The 24,238-nt window shown below is 21.5% G+C and overlaps 8 protein-coding genes and 1 pseudogene across 8 annotated transcripts in view; 5 read left to right on the top strand and 4 right to left on the bottom strand.

Moving 5' to 3' along the window:
• Positions 1–67: 67 nt before the first annotated feature.
• On the top strand, positions 68–3,018 carry anapc2 (anaphase promoting complex subunit 2; the record flags this gene model as incomplete). Its single annotated transcript, XM_638091.1, has 3 exons — positions 68–263; positions 389–602; positions 705–3,018. The coding sequence occupies 3 exons, from the start codon at positions 68–70 to the stop codon at positions 3,016–3,018; spliced, it is 2,724 nt and encodes a 907-aa protein (XP_643183.1).
• A 1,158-nt stretch (positions 3,019–4,176) lies between these two features.
• Positions 4,177–8,138, top strand: DDB_G0276375 (transmembrane protein; the record flags this gene model as incomplete). The annotated part of the gene is made up of 2 exons (XM_638090.1): positions 4,177–4,395; positions 4,554–8,138. 2 exons carry the CDS (start codon positions 4,177–4,179, stop codon positions 8,136–8,138), a joined length of 3,804 nt encoding a protein of 1,267 aa, XP_643182.1.
• A 224-nt stretch (positions 8,139–8,362) lies between these two features.
• On the bottom strand, positions 8,363–9,524 carry gpaK (G-protein subunit alpha 11; the record flags this gene model as incomplete). Its single annotated transcript, XM_638089.1, has 2 exons — positions 8,363–8,972; positions 9,055–9,524. The coding sequence occupies 2 exons, from the start codon at positions 9,522–9,524 to the stop codon at positions 8,363–8,365; spliced, it is 1,080 nt and encodes a 359-aa protein (XP_643181.1).
• A 2,210-nt stretch (positions 9,525–11,734) lies between these two features.
• Positions 11,735–13,255, bottom strand: DDB_G0276391 (annotated as a pseudogene; the record flags this gene model as incomplete).
• An 889-nt stretch (positions 13,256–14,144) lies between these two features.
• Positions 14,145–15,806, top strand: pccB (propionyl-CoA carboxylase; the record flags this gene model as incomplete). Its single annotated transcript, XM_638086.1, has 1 exon — positions 14,145–15,806. One exon carries the CDS (start codon positions 14,145–14,147, stop codon positions 15,804–15,806), a length of 1,662 nt encoding a protein of 553 aa, XP_643178.1.
• Positions 15,807–16,819: 1,013 nt separating this feature from the next.
• DDB_G0276339 (hypothetical protein) lies at positions 16,820–17,934 on the top strand (the record flags this gene model as incomplete). Its single annotated transcript, XM_638085.1, has 3 exons — positions 16,820–16,931; positions 17,443–17,832; positions 17,930–17,934. The coding sequence occupies 3 exons, from the start codon at positions 16,820–16,822 to the stop codon at positions 17,932–17,934; spliced, it is 507 nt and encodes a 168-aa protein (XP_643177.1).
• A 248-nt stretch (positions 17,935–18,182) lies between these two features.
• Positions 18,183–20,230, bottom strand: DDB_G0276337 (AMP-dependent synthetase and ligase domain-containing protein; the record flags this gene model as incomplete). The annotated part of the gene is made up of 3 exons (XM_638084.1): positions 18,183–19,389; positions 19,489–19,851; positions 20,010–20,230. 3 exons carry the CDS (start codon positions 20,228–20,230, stop codon positions 18,183–18,185), a joined length of 1,791 nt encoding a protein of 596 aa, XP_643176.1.
• Positions 20,231–20,922: 692 nt separating this feature from the next.
• torA (hypothetical protein) lies at positions 20,923–23,349 on the top strand (the record flags this gene model as incomplete). The annotated part of the gene is made up of 1 exon (XM_638083.1): positions 20,923–23,349. One exon carries the CDS (start codon positions 20,923–20,925, stop codon positions 23,347–23,349), a length of 2,427 nt encoding a protein of 808 aa, XP_643175.1.
• A 106-nt stretch (positions 23,350–23,455) lies between these two features.
• The window catches only part of DDB_G0276389 (hypothetical protein), a gene marked incomplete at both ends in the record, with an annotated part of 3,864 nt that continues 3,081 nt past the window's right edge, over positions 23,456–24,238 (bottom strand). Inside the window, one exon of the mRNA XM_638082.1 lies at positions 23,456–24,238. This exon is cut by the window's right edge and continues 3,081 nt beyond it. Within this exon, the coding sequence (XP_643174.1) occupies positions 23,456–24,238 (783 nt within the window).

Here is a 24,238-nt window from a genome sequence, read left to right as displayed (position 1 = left end):
AAAAAAAAATTGAAAAATCTTTTTTTTTTTTTTTTTTTTTTTTTTTTTTTTTTAAAATTTGACCAAAATGTTTCAAAACAAAGAACAAACAGAATCAATACTTGTATGGGAAAAGATTGTATCAATATTTTCAATTCCATCACAAAATGAAATTTTAAATTTCAAACAAAAATCACCAAACAATATTGATAATAATTTAAAACAATTATTTAATTTTGTTAAACTTTATAAATTAGAATCCTTAGTTTTAGATTGGTATTTTGGTATGTGTTATCTCGATAATTGGTGTGCATATATTAATTATTATTTTTATCACAACACAACAATATTAATATTCTATTTTTGATTCAATCAATTACAAAAAAAAAAAAAAAAAAAAAAAAAAAAGAATCAATTAAAAAATATTTTAAAAGTACATTATCAAATGAATTTTGGAAATTTTTTAATAATGTAAATTTAGCGGAATTAGATTCATCAACAACATCAGGAAGACAATTAAAATTTATAAATCATCAATTTGCATTATCAATTAATTTATTACATAAAGTATTTTCTTTTTTTAAATCAAATTTATTTTTATTTTATGAATTATTATTTAAAAAGTAAATATAGAAGTGATTAAAAAAAAAAAAAAAAAAAAAAAATCATTCATTTATTTAAACTAATTTATTAATTTTATTATTATTATTATTATTATTAAAAAGGGAATCATATAATTTTAATTTTTTAATTAAAAAATTACAAGATTTATTAATTACAAATATAATGCATACAACAAATCAACAAACCAAATATTTTAATACAATTTTATTTATGTTTTTTGAACGTGATTTTATATCATTTACAAAATCATTCTATCATTCAAAAAAACAAATTTTAAAAGATGAAGAAGAAAATAATAATAATAGTAAGGATTTAGAATTTAATGATCAACAACAAGAAGAAGAAGAAGAAGAAGAAGAAAATGAAGAAGAATCAAAATCCTATATAATAATGGAAATGTCATTTGAAGATAGTATAACTGATATTAATATTAAAGAGGATTCATTTATGGATTTATGTAAAAAGTTACAAGATTTAAATTTTATAGTTATTTCAGAAGAGATTTTCACACAAATTTTATTTAAAAAAGTTTTTGAATACATTGAAACAAGATGCAAAGGTGTTTTTGAAAAAAGCTTTTTAAAATCAATTTTAGAATGGGCTGATCAAGTAATTTTTAAATGGTTAGCAATGATTTTATTATCATCAACGACAACAACAAAAATAAATAATTATAATGATATAATTAATAACAATGACGATGATAATGATGACGATGACGATGATGAAAATAAAGAAAATAGTTTAAAAATTTTTAATCAATGGAAAAAAAGATTAGAATTTTCAATTTATGAAAACTATTCACAACAAAGAATTTCAGAACTTTTTGATATGATTGTACAATATCCTGATAGTTTACCATCATTAGAAGATTTATCAATTTGTTTTCAAAAAATTCCAATTGAAAAAACAATGATAACCAATTTAAAGAGAGTATTACATAATAGATTACTTCATCCAGGTGCAAATACAAGTGATATTATTACTCAATATATTTCTACAATTCATGCTATGGATATTATTGATCCATCAGGTATGGTAATGGAAAAAGTTGGAAAACCAATTAGAGAATATCTTTCACAACGTGAAGATACAATTCGTTGTATCATTTCAAGTTTCACCGAAGAATCAAATGAAATCTATCAAGAACTTTGTAATTATGATCCACAAGATAATGGTGGTGATGATGATTCAAATAATTCACTTTTAGCTTTTGGTAATTGTGATTTATATGTTGACGAAGGTGATAATTTTTCATCAATTGATGATTTTAAATTTTGGATTCCAAATAAAATTGATGGTAGTAGTACTACTATTTCAATTGGTAATGCTAAAGCCAATAACAATAATAAAAAAAAAAAAAAAAAAGATACAATTAGTCATTTAGTAAATATTTATGATGGTATAGATTTATTTATAAATGAATATAGATCAATGTTATCAGATAGATTATTATCGGTTGTAGATTTTGATTTAGATAAAGAAATTAAAAATATTGAATTATTAAAATTAAGATTTGGTGATTCAGTTTTATTTAATTGTGAAATTATGATTAAAGATATGGTTGATTCAAAAAGATTAAATTTACAAATTAAAAATAGTCAAGGTGTAAATAACAATAACAATAATAATAATAATAATAATAATGAACTTAAAGAATTTGAAACATTAATATTATCACAGTTATTTTGGCCAACTTTAAAAGGTGATGAATTTAAATATCCAAAATCAATTGAAAAGAAAATGCAAATTTATAGTAAAGAATATGAAAGAATTAAAACACCAAGACAATTAATTTGGAAACAACATTTAGGTTTAGTTGATTTAGATTTAGAAATTGGCAATAATATTCAATCATTTCAAGTTTCACCAATTCATGCAACTTTAATTATGTTATTTGAAAGTGATGATGGCGATGATGATGATGAAAAAGAACTTACTTTAGAATATTTATCAAAACAATTAGAAATTTCAAAAGATTTAGTTAAAAAGAAATTAATATTTTGGTTAAATAATCAAATTATTAAAGAAACTTCTCATGAAACTTATAAAATTAATAATAAAGAAAAAGAAGAACAAAAACAAAGACAACAACAAATTGAAAATGATGATCAAGATGAAAGTAGTAGTGATGATGATGATGATGATAATAATATTGTAGTTGAAGAAGAAGAAGAAGAAAAATCGACATCTGCAAAAGAAAAAGAAGAACAAATGAGAGTCGTTGAAAGTTTTATTATTGGTATGCTTATAAATTTCAAAACCCTTCCTTTGGAAAGAATTCATTCAATGTTAACAATGTTTAATAGTGAACTTTATACAAGTACAATTCATGAATTAAAAGCTTTCCTTTCAAAATTAGTAAATGAAGAGAAAATTGAATTGGTTGGTAATGATTTTAAAATTAAAAAATAAATAAAAAACCCTTTAAAAAAAAAAAAAAAAGTGTTTCTTTATTTATTCAAAGAATTTGGAAAGTGGAGCTTTGTTATTTTTTATTATTAGAGTGATCAATTATCTGTTTTTTTTTTTTTTTTAAGTTATTTAAAAACTTTATATATTGAAATATTTTAATGAGTAATTTTTTTTTTTCGTTTTTATAAAAAAAACTGGATAGATAAAATATAAAAAAAATATTAAAAAAAAAAAAAAAAAACAATAATAATAATTAAAAAGATATAATAACCAAATAAATGAAATTTCAAGATCTTTTGCCAAAATATAATCAATTAATTCCATAATTATTTTTTTTTTTTTCCTTTTTTTTTTTTTTTTGTAATTGGAAAACTGACAAACTGCATTTTAGGTTTTCATTACATAATTAATACATCTGTTTGGGAACCAAACCATCATTTAACTTTTTTCAAATAAAAAGTTAAAAATATTTTTTTATTTTTTTTTTATTTTTTTTTTTTTTTCATTTTTTTTTTATAGCCATAAAATTAATGTTAAAAAAAAAATTCGGAATGATGGTTCTATCAGATGACATTAAAAATAAAATGAAAAAAAATTTTTTTTTATCGCCATTTGACATTTCATTAAATTAATGTTGTTATTAAGAAAAAAAAAAAATAAAAATAAAAATAAAAAAAAATTATTAAAAATATCAAAGGGGTTATCGCCACCCTTACACATGTGAAGAAAAAAAAAAGAAAAAAAAAAAAATTTAAAAGAAAAAAAAAAAAAAAAAATAAGTTAATTTGTACAATTCATTAACAAATAAAAATCACCACAAAAATTGTGTTTTTTTATTTTTTTTATAATTATTATTTATTATTTTTATTTTCCATTGCGTTTAAAAATTTTACTTTAAAATAAGATTAAAATTATTATAAAATAAACAATTGTCATTATTATTATTAGTGTTATTATTAATAGTGTTATTATTAAATAATTTTTTTTTTTTTGATTTTTTTTAATAATAATAATATTTTTAATTTAAAAAATAATTTTTTTTTTTTCCATTCCTGCTTGTTAATAATTTTTTGTCAAAAGTGTATTTATTTTTTTTTATTTTTTATTTTTTAATTCAATTAACCAATTTATGTAAATATTTATAAAAAATAAAAAATAATGAAAATATTTAATAAAAAAAAAAGAAATTTAAAAAAAAAGAGAACGACATATCCAAATATTTATTTTAATACTTTTAAAAATAATTTTTTTTTTTCAAATAACAACGAAAAAAAAATAAAATCATTATTTTCTGATAATGAAATTTCAACCACAAAATATACAAGATATAATTTTATTTTTAAAAATTTATTTGAACAATTCAAAAAATATACAAATGTAATATAAACTAATATAATAAATAACATTATAAATAAAATAAAATAAAATAAAATAAAATAAAATAAAATAAAATAAAATAAAATAAAATAAAATAAAATAAAATAAAATAAAATTATTAATTAACTCTTGTTTTTTTTTTTTTTTTCAAAAAAAAGATTTATTTTGTAATTGTTAGTGTAATAACATTAATTCCAGAAGTTAGTCCATTGGATCCATCAACTACTATATTACCATTAGGTTTGATTGTTGGGTTAACAGCTATTAAAGAAGCGTACGAAGATTTTAAAAGATATAGAGCGGATAAATCATCAAATTATAAAGAATATTTAATATATCAACTTCCAAAACCAATACCTCAACAACAACAACCACCACTATCATCATCAACAACACCATTACCACAAAAACAACAACAAGAAAATTATGATATAGAATCATCAAAATTTAAATTAATTAAAAGTAAAAATATAAAAGTTGGTGATATTATAAAGATAGATAATAATCAATCGATTCCTGCAGATATAATTTTATTAAGTTCTTCATCATTAGGCGATGGTGTATGTTTTGTAGAAACTAGTGAACTCGATGGTGAATCAAATTTAAAAATTTTTAAATCATGTAATGAAACACATTCAAAATTTAAAAATATATCATTAAATTTAAATGAATCACAACAAGAACAACAACAACAATTTATAAAATTAAAAGGTAATATTCAATGTGAATTCCCAAATAATAATTTATATAAATTTAAAGGTATATTAAATTTAGAAAATGACAATGAAAACAATAATAATGATAATATTGAAGAAAATTTAAAAACCACCACAACAACAGAAATAACAACAATATCATTATCAGAAAAACAATTATTATTAAGAGGATCAACATTAAGAAATACAGAATTTATTTATGGTATTGTAGTTTATTGTGGTAGAGATACAAAATTAAGTTTAAATCAAAAGAGTCCACCATCAAAATATTCAACAGTTGAAAAAATGATTAGTAAATCAGTTATTGGTATATTTATATTTAAAATGATATTAGTAATAATATCAACAATTGTTGGAACATTAGTAACAGAACGTACAACTAATAAAAGTTGGTATCTTTGGATAAATGAAGAACCAGACTCAATTGGATTAGTAATTGTTAAAACATTTTTCGCTTATTTTGCATACTTATCGTTTTTAGTACCAATGTCATTATTAATTACATTGGAAATTGTTAAAGTTTCACAAGGTGGTTTTATGCAATTCGATCTATTAATGAGTTATAAAGAAAAACAATATAGAAAGCAACTATTACAATATGAACAAAATCAAAATAATCAAAATCAAAATCAAAATCAAAATAATGGTGATTTAGAATTACAACAACAACAACAACAACAAAAACAATTTACAAAATCAATATCATCAACATCAATTTCAAAATCAATATCAAAAGATAATTTAAAATCAGAAATTCTTAAAGACGACGACAGTAGTGGTAGTGGTAGAGAAAATAAAATTGTACATAAATATATGACTGTAAAAAATAGTAATTTAAATGATGAATTAGCATTGGTTAAATATATATTCTCTGATAAAACTGGTACATTAACAGAGAATAAAATGATTTTTAAAAAATGTTCAATTGGTGGTAAAATTTATCAATCACCAAATGAATCACAATTATTAAATGAAATTAAAAACAAATCATCATCAATGGAATTAGAAGAGATTGTATCTGAAGGTGGTGAAACTATTGATCAAAAATTTGTAAAAGAATTTTTAATTAATATGACAACTTGTCATTCTGCTGTTTCTGAATTAGATCAAGATGGAATTGCAATTTATCAATCACCATCACCCGATGAAATTTCTTTATTAAATTGTTCAAAATTAAATCAATTCATTTTCAAAGAGAGAAATAATGGTGAAATTAAAATCCAAATTTTAAAAAAAGAAAAAACTTTTAAACTCTTAACTTCAATGGATTTCACATCTGAAAGAAGAAGAATGTCAGTGGTTTTAAAAGATATTGAAACAAATAAAATTTATTTATATTCAAAAGGTGCTGATTCTGTAATGATGTCAAGATTAAAACAAGATAATAATATCAATAATAATAATAATAATATCAATAATAATGGTTTAATAAATTATAATAATCAATTAATAATTGAAAAAACAACTCAACATATTAAAGAATTTTCAAATGAAGGTTTAAGAACATTAATATTAGCAATGAAAGAAATTGAAATTGATCAATTTAATCAATGGTTTGAAAAATATAATTCAATATTAAATTCAATTGAAAATAGGGAAGAGCAAATTGAAGAATTAAATAACCAATTAGAAAATGATTTAACTTTAATTGGTTGTACTGCTATTGAAGATAAATTACAAGATGGTGTACCTGAAACAATTGAATTTTTATTAAATTCAAATATTAAAGTTTGGATTATAACTGGTGATAAACAAGAAACTGCAATTAATATTGGTTATTCTTGTAAATTACTTTCTCATTCAAATCAATTATTTATTATTAATTCAAATTCACGTGATAATTGTGAACAACAATTAAATAATATAATTAATAATTTAAATGAAATTGAAAATAATAATAATAATAATTTAAATAATAGTAATAATAATAATAATAATTTAAATAATAATAATAATAATTATTCATTAGTAATTGATGGTGAATCATTAATATTTATATTTTTAGAATTTGAAAATAAATTTTTATCAATTGCAAAGAAATGTCATTCAGTAATTTGTTGTAGAGTTACACCAATTCAAAAATCATTAATTGTAAAGATGGTTAAAAAGGATACAAAAGAGGTTTGTTTATCAATTGGTGATGGTGCAAATGATGTTTCAATGATTCAAGAAGCAAATATTGGAATTGGAATATTTGGTAATGAAGGATCACAAGCATCACGTGCATCTGACTATAGTTTATTAAGATTTAGACATTTATCAAGATTAATTACAATTCATGGTCGTTATTCAATGATTAGGAATGCTGCATGTATTAGATACTCATTTTATAAGAATATGACCTTCTTTTTCATTCAATTTCTATTTTCAATTCATAGTGGTTGGTCATCACAAACTTTATTCGATGATGCTATCATTACATCTTTTAATACTGTAATCACTGCAATTCCACCTTATTTCATGGCACTTTTTGAAAAAGATGTAAATGAAAGAGTTTTAGAAAAGAATCCACATTTATTTTTAGAGGTTCAAAATGGTAAACAATTCCAGTATCTTACAATTGCAAGATCAGTATTAGGTGGACTTTATCAATCGGTAGTAATGTATTTTGGTTTATATCTTTTATTTTTAGATGATAATATATTAAACCAGTATGGTAAAATTGGTGGACTTGCTATAATGGGTTCTTATTGTGCTTCTTTCTCTGTGATTTCAATATTACTTCAAGCAGCATTAGATATAAAATATTGGAATTTCATTGTTCATATTGGTATTTGGGGTAGTATTTTATTATATATAATTATAGCTTTAATTACAAATTCTATGTTACCTTCAATGCCTCAATCTTATCAAGTATTTAATTTTTCATTATCATTACTTCAATTCTATCTAATGGTAATAATTATGATTTTCATTTCTTTAATTCCAACTTTTACTTCAAAATATATTAAACAACAATTTTATCCTTCTCAGTCCCAATTATTACAAGAAAATTATATTTTAAATAAAAGAAAAAGAAGAAATTAAAAATTTAAATTCTAATTAAAAAAAAAAAAAAAAAAAAAGCAAAGGTTTTTGTTTTTATATATATATGTTGTATATTTTTTGATGAGAAATAAAAACAAATATTGTTAAAAAATATACTTAAAAGTATATATCTTATATATAAAAGAAATTATTTACAAGTTTAGTTTTATTATTTATTTTTTATTGTTTTTTTTTTTTTTTTTTTTTATCATTATTATTATTATTTAAATTGTATCTTCTAATATTTTTTTAACATATTGAAAGAAATCGATTTGATTAGTATCTGAAGAATTAAAAGAATGAATAAATAAACGTTTGTTTAATGGAAAATGATCTCTTAATTTAAATTGATTTGAAATAAAAGAAAAAATGTCGTTTGGATTATTTGAATTACTTTGATAATCTGGATAATGTTGTGAAAAAGTTGTTGTTTTTAATTTTTCAATTAATTGTTCTTTTTTATTAAATAAAACAATTACGGGTGTATTTGAAAAGAAGTGATTATTTACAATTTCATCAAATACTAATATATTTTCATTTAATTTATTATAACAATCATGAACTGATTGTGATTGTGATTTAATTTCATCAGGTGGTAAATCAAATTCATCTAAAGCCAAAAAAAATAATATTATATCAACATCTTCAAATTGATGAACCCATTTCTTTCTATCACATTTTTGATTACCTGTATCAACAAATACAAATTCACTTTTTCCAATCTCTAATTTAGTATCAAATACTCCACTTTGATTATTTTTTGAACATCTAATTATATCTTCATCATTTGGTATATAATCATCATTTGACATTCTTTTACAATTTTCAATTAAACTATTAATAAAATTAAATTTAAATAATTAATAACTATATTTAAAAAAAAAATTAAAAAAATTATTATTATAATAAAACATACTAAAATGCATCTTCTCTTTTTGAAGAAATTATTGGATAAATATAACTTTTAAAAAGTGGATCATGACAAATATCATAAATATATTTTGCCAATTCTTTTGTTGGTTTAAAATTAAATGGAATATAATTAAAACTTGATAATTTATCCCATGCTATTATTCCTAATTGTGTTGAAACCATTGGTTTTGTATCTGGTGATTGTGGATGTTGTTGAATAAATTTTATAACATCTTTGAAACTATTAGATAAATATAATTTAATATATGGTAAAATTGAATTGGCATCGGAATTTTCAATTTTATCACTTTGATAAATTGATTTAACTTTTTTAGCAAATGTACTTTTAGCTGAATTTTCATTACCCATCATTAAAATTTTTATTAATTTATTTGATCTTCTTTTCCTTTTTTCAATCATAATACTTCTTTCAATTAACCATTTTCTATTTAAAACACTAAATTGGCTTCCCATTTTTATTCTTTTTTTAAAAAAATAATTAAGTATATATAACTTTTAAGTAATTATTTATTTTTATTAATTTTTGTTATTTTTTTTTTTTTTTTTAATATATTAATTTTTTAAAAATATAATTTTTTTTTTAAAAATAATTAGGATATACAACTATATCACTTTCTATTGCTTTTTTATTAAAATAAAATTATATATATATATATATATTAAATAATTTATTTTTAATTGGAAAATAATTCAAATTAAAATTATTTTATTTTATTTTTAAAATTAAAATTATAAAAGGAATTGTTATTATTAGCTATTGAAAATAATTATTTTAATTTTTTTAAAAAATTACACACAATTGTAATTTTAATTTATTAATATTTAATTTTATGCACAGATAAAATACACAAGCTATAATAATTGTTTTAATATTAATTTAAAGTAATATTTTAAAAATAAATAATGAATAAAAAAAAATAAAAAAATTTTTAAAAATAATATTAAACAAGGTTAAAATTTTATCATCAGTTATATGTTGTTTTTTTTTTTTTATATAAAAAAAAAACTAAAAAAAAAAAAATAATAAAAAATAAAAAAAAGAAAGGGGTAGACCTATATGTATTTTATCTATATATGTGTGGTGGAGTTGTTGTTCGAGATAAAAATTAAATGGTTTTTAATTTTATTTAGTGATTTTTACCACCTTTTAATATTGTTTGATGTGTAGAAAAAAGTTTTTAATTAGGTTAATATATACCACTCACACACACACTGTCACACACTATCACCTCACTCTCTCTCACACACCCACCACAATGTATTTATTTGTTAAATAGAACAAAACTGGTAGAGAGTGAGAAAGTGTGTGATTGTTATTCAGAAATTGTAACTTAATAAAATGCTATGTTTGAAATAGTGATTTAATTTTTTATTTATTTTCTACTTATTTAATTTTTATTTTTTTTTTTATTTTTTTTTTTTCTCTTAATAATTTTTTATGTTAGTGTGTCGTGGTGTACGTGCGTAATTAAGTTTTGGGTGTTTGTGTGTGATTGCAATTAATGTATGATCTTATCGAAATGTTCTTGTTGTTGTTAAAATTGCCGATTTAATTTTTTCTTTTTTAATTTTTTATTTAATTTTTTTTTATGATGAATCAATCAAATTAATTATTTTAAAAAATTGTCATGTACAATTATGATTTATGTAAATATCAATTTTTTTACCCCTCCCACCCCCACCCCTCCACCCCATTAATTAATTAATTGGAAATTATAAAAATTGGTGATAAAAGACAATCATTTGGTAAGATATTTTAATTATTAAAAATGTTTTTTTAAATAATATTAAAATATGAATATTATGGTAGTTATACTTTATTTAAAATACAATAAAAAAGAAAAAAGAAAAAAGAAGATTTTAATTTTGTATTTTTTTATTTATTTTTTTTTTTATTTTAAATTATTATTATTTAAATATTTTGGTGGCAATTACAAGTTGAATGAATTCTTTTTTTTATCTAATTTATTATTATTATTATTATTATTATTATTATTATTATTATTATTATTATTAAAATGATTAAGTTTTTAATAACTACCTGCTCCAAGTACTGATAGACCAACAACACAACCAGCAGTTATTCAAACAATTGTACCACCTGATATCTTTGATTTTTTTGATTTTTTCTCCAATGTATTGGAACTTATTAATAGCAGTAAATGAAAGATCATCATCTGTAATCGTTACATTATGAGTTCCTTCTCCTGGACCAATGAAACAATTTAATGTTGTATCATTAAATACCTTAATATTTGTACATTGTGAAGCACCTATTTTAATTGTTAATAATGATGTTGTTCTACCAAAATATCCAACTATTGTATTTGTACCACCATCTAAATTGTTAATTCTATTGATTCGATTAATAATCTTGATTCTTCACATGATAATCCTCTGGTTTGAGTATCACATATACAATCTTGTGTATGAGTATCACAATTTCCATATTTTAAAGAACATTCTTGTTTACATTTAATAATTAAATCACAAGCTTCTCCTGTGTATGGATTATTACATTTACAAATACCAGTTTTACCATCACATATACCATTTGGTGTTGAACAATTAAATGGACATAAAGTAAAATCACATGATTCACCACCGTGTTTATAATCACAATTACAAGTACCAGTTTTACCATCACATACACCATTTGGAGTTTAACAATGTAATGGACATAAAATAAAATTACATGATTCTCCACCATGTTTATCATCACAGTTGCAAATACCAGTTTTACTATCACATGCACCATTTGGATTTGAACAATTTAATGGACATTCAAAAAATTGACATTGATTACCATAAGTTCCAATATTACAATCACATGATCCATAATATTTGTTACAAGTACCATGTGATGAACAACTAAGTGGACAAGTAAAATATTTGTATTCAAAGGGAGTATCTATAGTTTTAAATGTTAATATAACATTGATTGAAATTGTAACATTATGAAAACCTTCACCTGGCCCAATAACACATTCTATAACTGTTTGATTAATATTGTTAATTCTACATTGTTGATCACCTAAATGAATAGTTAAATTGAGATTAAAAACATTTGAAAAATCGCCAATTAAATAAACGTTTCCCCCACTTACAAAAGTTGGTGTAACTGATGTTAGAGTTTTACAATCAGAACCAGTTAAATATTTTTCACACACATTTTCCATTAAAATCATTACAAGGAACGGGACATGGCCAACGGTAATAAAATCCTTTATATGATAATGTTGCTCCATTTCCATCAGATAAAGTAATTGTTTTATTAGAAAAACCAGGTTCTATTGACATGTAATTATGAATTGTGTATTTTCCATAGGAATTTGATTACAAATTGAATTACCAATTGAAATTTCAATATTTCCCAGAATACTAAAAATATGTTTAAAATCACCTAATAATTTAACGACACCACCATCAATTGTTGGTGTTTCAACTGATGATATTGATGCATTTAATAGGTCACAATTTAAACCTTTTGTATATTGAATTGAACTTTTTATGTAAAATAGTTATATCTATTTAATTTATTTATTTATTTATTTTTTTATTTTTATTTAATAATCTTCTTGGTAACATTGATTACCATAAGTTCCAATATTACAATCACATAATCCATTATATTTATTACAAGCACCATGAGATGAACAACCAAGTGGATAAGTAAAATATTTATATTCAAAGGTAGTTACAAATGGCACTAAATAATCATTTCTAATGACAAAACTATGAGAACCTTCACCTGGTCCAACTATACATTCTATAACTGTTTCATTTTTATTGGTAATATTACATTGTCCACTACCTATATCAATTGTTAAATTGCGATCAAAAATATTTGAAAAATCACCATTCAAATAAACTATACCAGTTACAAAAGCAGGTGTAATGGATGTAAAATTAAAATTTTTTTTACAATCAAAACCAGTCGAATATTTTTCACACACACATTTTCCATTATAATCATCACAATATCCATAAGGCTCACAAGACGGAAAACATGGCCTGTTAAGTAGAAAAATAATAAATAATTGTTTTTTAGAATAAAAATAAATAAAATAAAATAAATAAACCTACCAATAAATTGGAAAACCAGATAACGATTGACTTTTTACTTTTATTAATGAAAATAAAAATAAAAATAATAATAATGTATATATAAATAGATTTTTCATTTTTAATAATTAATTTTTATTTATTTATTTATTTATTTATTTATTTATTTATTTATTTATTTATTTTTTTATTTTTTTATTTTAAAGAAAAAAAAAAAAAAAAAGGAAAAGGAAAAAATATATTTTATAAACTTTTGGTGATTAAAATGATTATTGATTAAAATAAAAATAAAAATAAAAAGAAAATTGTTAATTATTTTTTCAACATATCTGGGCTTTCTAAAAAAAAAAAAAAAAAAAAAAAAAAAAAAAAAAAAAAAAAAAAAAAATGGTCTCCAATTTCGATACTTACTAAGAACAATAGTTAGATAACATAATTATATGATATTTATCAATAGTAACATACCCTCCAAAAAAAGGAAAAAAAAAAAGGAAATGGAAAAAAAAAAAATATTATAAACTTTTGGAGATTAAAATGATTTTTTTTATTTTTTTGATTTATTTTTATTTGAAATTTATATAAACAAGTGAAAAAAAAAATAAAATAAAATAAAAATTCTTTATATTGAAATATTTTAATTTAATTGGTCCATTTTCATTCCACCCCCACTTCTAATTTCATCACTATCAATTGATTACTCTTCTATATTAAACAAAACAAAGAAATTATAAATATTTAAATATTTTTTGTTAAAAAAAAAAAAAAAAAAAATATGATGAAGATGAAGTGATCAAATAATAAAATAATTTTTTTTTTTTTATTTTTTATTTTTTTATTTTTTTTTTTATAAATTTGAAATTTTAAAAATTTAATTTTTTTTTTTTTTTTTTTTAATTTTTTTTTTTTTTTTTTTTTTTTTATTTTCATTCCATCATTCAAAAAATCATTTTATTTTATTTTTTTTTTTATTTGTTTTAATTTTTTGATAAAAAAAGGAGGTAGAAAAAGATGTTATCAAGAAGATTATTAAATAAAAATACTATTCAATTTTTGAATAAGAATTGTAAAAATGTATCATCACAAGGTATTAAAAGTTTTGCTACAGGTAAACCAACACCAGCAAAAGAACCATTCAAAGCAGTAAAATATGAATCAACAATTGAAAGAATAAATGGTAGAATTCAAGAAGAAACAGAGAGAGCACAATTAGGAGGTGGTGTAAAGAAGATTGATGTTCAACATGGTAAAGGTAAATTATTAGCACGTGAAAGATTGGATCTCTTATTGGATGATGGATCATTTAGAGAGTACGATATGTTGGTAACCCATCGTTGTACTGATTTCAACGTTGAAAAGACACCAGGTGATGGTGTTGTAACAGGTCATGGTACAATCAATGGTAAATTGGTATTTGTATTCAGTCAAGATAGTACAGTCAATGGTGGTTCACTCTCTGAAGCACATGCTGAAAAGATTTGCAAGATCATGGATAAAGCAATGTTAGTTGGTGCACCAGTCATTGGTTTAAACGATAGTGGTGGTGCTCGTATTCAAGAAGGTATCGCTTCATTGGCTGGTTATGCTGAAGTTTTCCAACGTAATGTTATGGCAAGTGGTGTCATTCCTCAAATCTCTGTCATCATGGGACCTTGTGCTGGTGGTGCCGTCTATTCACCAGCCATCACCGATTACGTATTCATGGTAAAGGACACCAGTTACTTGTTTGTCACTGGTCCAGATGTTGTCAAATCTGTCACCAATCAAGAGATCTCTCAAGAGGGTTTAGGTGGTGCTAAAATCCATACCACCAAATCTGGTGTTGCCCATCTTGCTTTTGACAATGATATCGATGCCTTAAAGAGAGTTCGTGAATTTGTCACTCTCCTCCCATCAAATCCAAATGAACCAGCCATGAGAGAAGCATTCGATTCACCATCTCGTGAAGATGATGTCTTGGATCAAATCATTCCAGACGATCCAAACAAACCATACGATATGAAAGAAGTCATTGAACGTATCGTTGATGAAGGAGAATTCTTTGAGATTCAACCAGAGTTTGCCAAGAATATCATCGTTGGTTATGCTCGTATGGAGGGTCGTACTGTTGGTTTCGTTGCCAATCAACCAAAAGAACTCGCAGGTTGTTTAGACATTGATGCCTCTGTTAAGGCCGCCCGTTTTGTACGTTTCTGTGATTGTTTCAATATTCCAATTGTAACTCTCATCGATGTTCCAGGTTTCCTTCCAGGTACTAATCAAGAACACAATGGTATCATTAGACATGGTGCTAAATTATTGTATGCTTACGCTGAAGCTACCGTTCCAAAGATCTCAATTATCACTCGTAAAGCTTATGGTGGTGCCTATGATGTTATGTCATCCAAACATCTTCGTGGTGATACCAATTACTCTTGGCCAACCGGTCAAATCGCTGTCATGGGTTCAAAAGGTGCCGTAGAAATCATCTTTAGAGGCAAAGGTGACATCAAAGAACAAGAACAAATTTACAATGATAAATTTGCTAATCCATTACCAGCTGCTCGTAGAGGTTTCATTGATGATATCATCCCACCAAGAATGTCTCGTCAATACATTTGTGAAGATTTAGAAATTCTTAAAAATAAAAAATTATCAAATCCAACTAAAAAACATGGTAATATTGTTTTATAAAAAAAAAAAAAAAAAAGAAAATAAAGTAATAATTTAAAAAACATATAAAATAAATAAAAAAATTAAAATATAGTGCGTTTTGAGCAAATTAATCATAAAAAAAAAAATTAAAAAAACTCACTTAAGTCAAACAAAAAAAAAAAAAAAAAAAAAAAAAAATAAAAAAAGGGTTTAAACTCGCTATAAAATATTAAAAAACTTTCTAAGTTAATTATTATGAATATTTTTTTTTTTATTTTAAAAATTTAAAACTATACAATAAAAATATTTTATACTAAAATTTTTTTGGAAATAAAATAAATTGAATTTTATTTATTTATTTATTTTTATTATTATTATTATTATTATTAATATTATTATTATTATTATTATTATTTTTAAAATAAAAAAAAAATTAAAAAAGTTATCTTTGTTTTGATAAAAGATTTTATTTTTATTTTATTTTATTTTTCTTTTTTTAATTTAAAAAAAAGTGGGGGAAAATATCTCCAACTATTTTTCTTTTTTTAATTTAAAAAAAAGTGGGGGAAATGTTTCACAGTTAAAAAAAAAAAATTCACTCATTATTTTAACCAACTATAAATAAAATGAAATACAATTGGCCATAGTTTTTATAATAATAAACCATCACATCTACATTTTTGGTTAAAATGATCATTTTTTTATTTTAAATAAAAAAACCACTTGCAGTTTATAATAATAAAAACAATTAAAAAAACATAATTAATAAAACCAAAATAATAATATAATTAATTATATTTATAATTGTAATAGAAATAGAAATAGAAATATTAATAGCAATAGCTATATAGTAGTAATGGTAATAGTAATAGCAATAGAAATATAGTAGTAATAATTGTAATAATTGTAATAATTGTAATAATAGTAATAACAGTAATAGCAATAGAAATATAGTAGTAATAGTAATAATAGTAATAGCAATATAGTAGTAATAATAGTAACAATAGTGATAGCAATAGCAATATAGTAGTAATAATAGTAATAACAATATAATGAAACCTAAAAGAAGTTTAACTCACTTAATTGAGCATACTGAGAGAATATACAATGCATTAGAATATGGGGTTAGAATCGGTAATATAAGTAGAGCTGCTCGTGAATATGGTTTGACCAGAAATCAACTCAATTATTTTTTATAAAAAGGTCAACAAATCGAGGATATGTTCAATATTCAAAGAATTGAAATGGAATTACCACTCTCCAACCTATAAACAAGTAAGTAAAAAAGTTTTAATATATTAAATAACTAACTATTTGTTAATTTTTTTTTTTTTTTTTTAGGAAAATAAATACAAAATTGAAAATTTATTAAAATTATTTTATTTTAATACAATAATTTACAATACTGATTGGAAAAAAATTTATTTTTCTTCTAGAGGTATTATATTTTATTATTTTAGATTGAATATAAATATTTATACTAATTTTTTTTTTTTTTTTTTTAAAAAATATTTTTAATTAAATAATTGTCTTTCTTTCCATCTATTCTGAATTCCACTATTAACATTATAAGGTAATTATATTTATTAATTTTTTTTTCTTTTTTTTTTTTTTTTTTTTTTTTTTTTTTTTTTTTTTTTTTTTTATTACAAAATAAATAATTAAAACTAATAAGGTTTTTTATTAGAATTAAGGAGATCTAAAGCTGTTGGACCGATTGGAGAGCCGGTTTATGTTACCAATAGCACCAGCATTTCTGAGACCTACAATGTGTTTTTCACCATCAGTTTGGATGATTGTTTGTATAAAATCCGTGATAAAACCAATAATACTGAAGACTTCTTTCAATATGTTAGAGAACTTTTGGAAAGTGGATTTTGCAAGCCTGGTTCATTATTGGTAATGGACAATGCTCCAATTCACGGTGGTATCGAAGCTTTAAATGCACTATTTGAATTGTTTAATCAATATTCGGTTCAATTGATATTTCTTCCTTCCTATTCTCCAGAGTTGAATCCCATTGAGCGTTTCTTTGGCTATATCAAGAACCATTTCTACCGAGAACGTAATTCCCATGGGTCCTTCCTTGATGAGATTATTGACACCATCGATAATTCTCTAATTAAAAACAAAGAACTGTTCATTGGATTTTATCGCCAAAGCCTAAACTTCTGGTCTGAAAAAAAAAGAAATCAATACCAAAGAAAAAGGTGAAAAAAGAAAAATAATAAAAAAAAAATAATAATAAAAAAAAAAAAACAAATAAAAAAAAAAAAAAAAAAAAAAAAAAAAGTGTTTGATTTGAAAAATTTAAAAAAAAAAATTAAAAAATGTTAGATTTGGCTAATCCGCACAATAAAAAAAAAAAAAAAAAAAAAAAAAAAAATAGATAAAGAAATTTCTTTTTTTTTTTTTTTAAATTTTTGATTTATTATTACTTTTCATTTTATGTAATTGCCTTAATGAATTTCTCATAATTTTACCAGTTGTTGTGATTGGCATTTCATTTGGATTTATAAATTCAATTTCTCTTGGATATTGATGAGCTGATAATTGAGTTTTAACATAATTTTGAATTTCTTTTTTTATCTCTTGTGAAGGTGTTACTGATTGATTTAAAACAATATATGCTTTTACAACTTCACCACGAATTTCATCAGGTATACCAATAACAGCAACATTTAAAATTAATGGATGTTTTAGTAGGCAACCTTCAATTTCATTTGGACCAATACGATAACCACTTGAATTAATAACATCATCATCTCTACCAATATACCAAAAGTAGCCATCACTATCCTCTTTTGCAAGGTCACCAGTTTTTATCCATTTGGTACCACTTTCTTTTGAGAAAATCATTCTTTTCTCTGTTGAACTAGGGTCATTCCAATAACCTAAGAATTGATTTGCATTATCACCTGTAAATTCTATACATAAATAACCAACTTCATCGTGAGGTACTCGCTCACCATTATCATTTAATATTCTGACATTGCTCCCTGGTATTGGTTTACCCATTGATCCATTCTTTGGAGGGAATAAATCTAAACAATTACCAGTAATGAAGTTTCCTTCACTCTGCCCAATAAATTCAGCAACTTCAACACCAAATTGATCTTTTGACCAAACTAATAAATTCTCACCTAAACTTTCACCACCACTATTGATTGCCAACATATTATTAATTTTATGATCTTTTAATTGATCCTTTTGAAACTTTATCATTTTCAATGCAGATGGTGGTAAGAATGACATTGTTACATTATGAGTTTTCACTAGTGTTAATAATTTCTTTGCATCAAATGGACCTTTTGATTTATATGCTAACAAAGGTACACCAAAATATAATGATGGTAAAAACACTACTAATAATCCACCAATCCATGCCCAATCAGCGGGTGAATAATAACAATTCTCTGTTACTGATACTGTATTTTGAGGGAATAGATTCAATGTGAATTGTAATCCAACATTATTACCAATTAATACTCTATGTGCATGTAAACATCCTTTTGGCAACCCAGTTGTACCTGATGTATATATTAAATATGCTGGTTCATTTGATTTGGTTATAATTGGTTCAAATTCTTTTGAATAATTATTACAAATATTTTCATTCCATCTAAAGTTAAATTAAAATAATATATATTTATATTGATTAGTATGTATTGTGAAATTTTAAAATTAAAAATAATATATATATAAATATACTAATTATTACAATTCAACAATATTTTTATGTTTTGAATAATTAATTGAATTTAAATTATCACCAAATACAATAATTTTCTTTAAACTTGGTAAATTTGGAACTACTTTTAATAGTTTATGAATATTATCTAAATCAGTGATAACACATGAAGCTGATGATGATGAAATTCTATATTCTAAAGCTTCTGGTCCAAATAAAACTGATAATAATAATCCAATAAAACCACTTCTTAATATTGTAATATGTGATAAAGCACATTCAATTCCTTGTGTTAAAAAAACACCAACAACTTCACCTTTTTTATTTAAACCAATTTCTTTAAATTTATTTGCCAATTGATTTGATTTAATTTTAATTTCTTTAAATGTATACCTAATTTTTTTTTTTTTTTTTTATTTTTTTTTTTTTTTTTTTTTAATAATTTAAAAATAGAATTTTATTTTTTTTAGAATTTGTCCTTTTTTTTTTTTTATTTTATTTTATTTTATTTTATTTTAATTAAATTATTAATATTTTTTTTAATTACATACTCTTTTAAAATTTGTTTATCATCAGTATCATAAATATGTTTAATTGCAATATTATTCATTTTATTAGGATCATTTGCATAATAATCACAAACTTCTAAACCAATATTAAAATATTCTGGTATTTCATATTTAAATGATTTATAAATATTTTCATAACTACCACTTTTTTTAATGATATTTAAATTTCTGTCTATAAACTTATAAGGTTTATTATTTTCCATTTTTTTTTTTTTTTCAAATTTATTAACTTTATTAAAAAAATAAAAATGTTTTTTTTTTTTTTTTTTTTTAAATTTATTAAAAAATAAAAATGTTTTTTTTTTTTTAATAATTTCATATATTTTTTAAATTTTACCCCCAAAAAAAAAAAAAATTTTTTTTTAAAAAGATATCAATAGATATAATAAACCTCATTTGTTAAAATTATCTATTAACAAAACTAGTAAGTATTTATATTTACCAATGCTTTGAAGAGTTTTTTTTTTTTTTTAAAGATAAAGAACAAATAAAAATTTAAATTAAATATTAAAATGATATTTTGGGGTGTTTTTTGTAAAAATTTCCAAAATTTTCATTCTAACGCTATTTATATTTCTTTACTAGTAAAATAATATTAAAGAAATAAAAAAATAAAAAAAAGAATTTGTGAAGAAAAACAGCATAATGAAAAATTATTATTATTATTAACATATGTTTTGATTTAAAAAAAAAATAAAAATAAAAAATAAAAATAAAAAATAATAAAATTATCCAACAAAAAAAATAAAAAATAAAATAATTTCATTTTCGTGTAAACGAGGAAATTTTTACAAACACAAATCACTTGTCTTTCATTTCATTTTTTTTTTATTTTTTATTTTTTTTTTTTTTTTATTTTTCAATATTGATTGGAAAAAAAAAAAAAAAAACAACAATGAATAAAACAATAATAATAAATAATGTTTCAAAATATATAAAATTTAAAAATTATTATAGTTCATCAAGTACAATATTAAAAAAAAAAACAAGTGAAATTTATAAGATTAAAGGTTTAGATATAAAAGATAGAAAAGAATTATATTCATTAAATAATGATAGTATTAAAAAGAAATTAAATCAACTTAAAGATGAAACCAATCAATTACTAAAAGAAAGAGGTGAAGAATTAATGAAAGATTTATCGAAAACATTAAATTTAACAAGTGATAATTTAAAGTATAATATTACAAAATCACCATTTACATTAAGAGCTTATTTATTAGCAGCCAATCAAGGTATTTCATTCTATCATCATGAATTAAGAAAACAAATTAATCCAACTGATGATTATGAGAGACAAAAAAGAAAAGATTTAGTTTATAAATTACAAAGTCAAGAAATTGATTCATTAACAAGTGGTGGTGCTAATAAAAAGAAATCACCATTTTTAGAAGACAATAACAATAAGAAATCAATGTCAATTGAAAGAGAGATGGAAATTATAAGAGAACAACAACAAGAACAACAACATTTCGATCAACAAATGTCAAATAGTACAAAATGGGAAATGAGTCAATTAGAGATTCAACCAAGAATTGATACATTTAGACAAGATGAATTATTCGTTTCATTTAATCCATATGAATCAATGTCAACCAATAGTCAATCATATCAATTGGTTAGTAGATTATCTAAATTCGTTTGGAATAAAGAACTAACCAATTGGGAAATGTTTTCATCTTCAAAATTAAATCAATTAATACCACAACTTCAATTACATATTTTAGATAAAATCAATTTAAATAATGATAATGATAATGATAATTCAATAATCATTAATCAATTTTTAGAATCAATTAAATTCATTTCAAATGAAATTAATTCAACAGATTTAAATATTTTTAAAACTTTAAATAGTAGTAATAATAATAATAACTCATCAGAAAATATTATTGAAGTTGAAAATGGTGGAGATTTTAAAAAGATTATTAATAATTCAATAGTTGATAGTCTTATCTATATGAAAGGTCATCATTTTAGAATTACATCTGATCCATTTATATTATTCTTTCAACAATTAAAAGAGAATCAAGATTATTTCACATCAAATGAAGATTATAAACAATTTTTAGAGAAATTATTAGATACTTTATTATTTGAAACCATTGAATTTGATCCAACATCGACAACAACCATTAATGGTAATCGTCAATTTGAATATAAATTAAAATTGGATTTATTACAACGTGAAGCATTTAGACAATTTAAAGTTTATCAAGTTTTTAATACATCACCTGATGCAAAACGTCATGAAGAATCTGATTTAAGAAAATTAGCACATTTATGTAAAACTTTACAAAAACGTTCAACATCTGATTTCATTCAAGAATCTAAAAAATATTTATCACCACAAATTCTTTCAAATGGTTTATTAAATTCAAATAAATTATTAGTAGCCACTAGTAGTAGTAATGAATTAAATCAATCAAAAACTTCAATCTCTATTTCACAATTAACTGATGGTTTACATTCATGTATACCTGCGACAATGTCTTTATTAGAATTTTCAATTAAAAATTCTTCAAAAGATAATATTTTATTCGATACTTTTGATGGGAAATTAAAAAATATTAATAGCTTAGATGATTTAATTACTAAATTTGCAAATTCAAAATATATTTATTTAAGAGAATCATTATCACAAAGATTTTCAATGTTTATTCAATCTTCTAATAATACTACTGATAATAATACCACCACTGATACTAATGATAATGATATTATAATTGGTTTAAATAATCCAATTTATAAATTATTAATTGATTTAGAAGATAAAGTATTAGAATTAAGTCAAAATAATTTTGAAGAGAATCCAATAGAGAATTGGATTGGTTGTTTATCAATTGAATTAGGTGATGAAGATGATAATATAGAATATAAGGATACCGATCAATTCAATGTTATTGCATCTCAAAATTTTAATTTAGTTAGAATTAATAATCAAATGTTAGCTCAACTTCATAAAACATTTTCAGAGGATTTGGATTTCCAAATCGAGGAATTAGAATTAATGATAAAGAATAAAAAAATTTTAGAAAGGGAAATTAAAGCTCATAATGAAAAAATTTCAAAAATAATTAAAGATTCTAGAGATTCAACTACTCCAACTTTTTATTTCATTGGTATTCAAGATGATCAAGTTTACACTTTAGAAATTCCAAATGAATGGGAACCAGTTTGGAATTTATTAAAATCTTATCCAAATGGTTTATTATTAAAAGATTTTATTGACAAACAAACTTTTGTTACTAAAGAAGCATTTTTATCAACTTTAACTGATTTAAATAAATATGGTGTTGTTGGATTATTCCCTAAAAATTAAATTATAATAATAATAATAATAATAATAAACAAAATAAAAAAGTTTTATTTATTTATTTATAATACATATATAAAGAATTCTACAAATTTTTATTTTATTGATTTTTTTATTTTTCTTCGTTTTCATTTTCTTCATCAATAAATTCTTCTTCTTGATTTAAATAATCTTCATCATAATTATTTTCATCGTCGTCAATAATATTTTCATCACTATTTTGATCATTTTCGTTTATATTATTATTAATATTATTATTATTATTATTAATGTCTAATCCATTTTGTTGTGAAATTAAATACCTATTACTACTATTTAAATTTAGATTACTAAAACTATTATTATTACTATTTCCATTATTTAAATTAAATTTTGATAATTCAAAATAAATCTTTGGTGTTGTTGGTGAATTTGGTGATGAGTTTTGTGATTGTACATTAAAATTATTATTTTTATTATTATTATTATTATTATTATTATTATTATTATTATTATTATTATTATTATTATTATTATTATTATTATTATTATTATTATTATTAATATTATTATTAATATTATTATTATTATTATTATTATTAATATTATTATTATCATTATTATTAAAATTATTAAAATTAAAACTATTATTTAAAATGTCTTGATCATCTATGTTTTCATCGCTTGAAACATCAAAACTTGCAGTTTTATCTTTATGAGCAATTAATTTATTTCTATTTTTTAATTTTTGTTGTTGTTGTTGTTGTTGTTGCTGATTAAATTGTGTATCAATTGGAGATGTATTTCCTGAAGATAAATTTAATGGTGACTCTTCTTTAGGAATTTTTACTTGATTTTTATTATTGGTTCTATTATTTTTATTATTATTATTATTATTATTATTATTATTATTATT

The sequence above is a fragment of the Dictyostelium discoideum genome (assembly GCF_000004695.1).
Source record: "Dictyostelium discoideum AX4 chromosome 2 chromosome, whole genome shotgun sequence".
Classification (NCBI taxonomy): Eukaryota; Evosea; class Eumycetozoa; order Dictyosteliales; family Dictyosteliaceae; genus Dictyostelium; species Dictyostelium discoideum.
The sequence above is the reverse complement of the archived record's forward strand: the minus strand, read 5'-3'. Positions and strand labels throughout refer to the sequence as shown.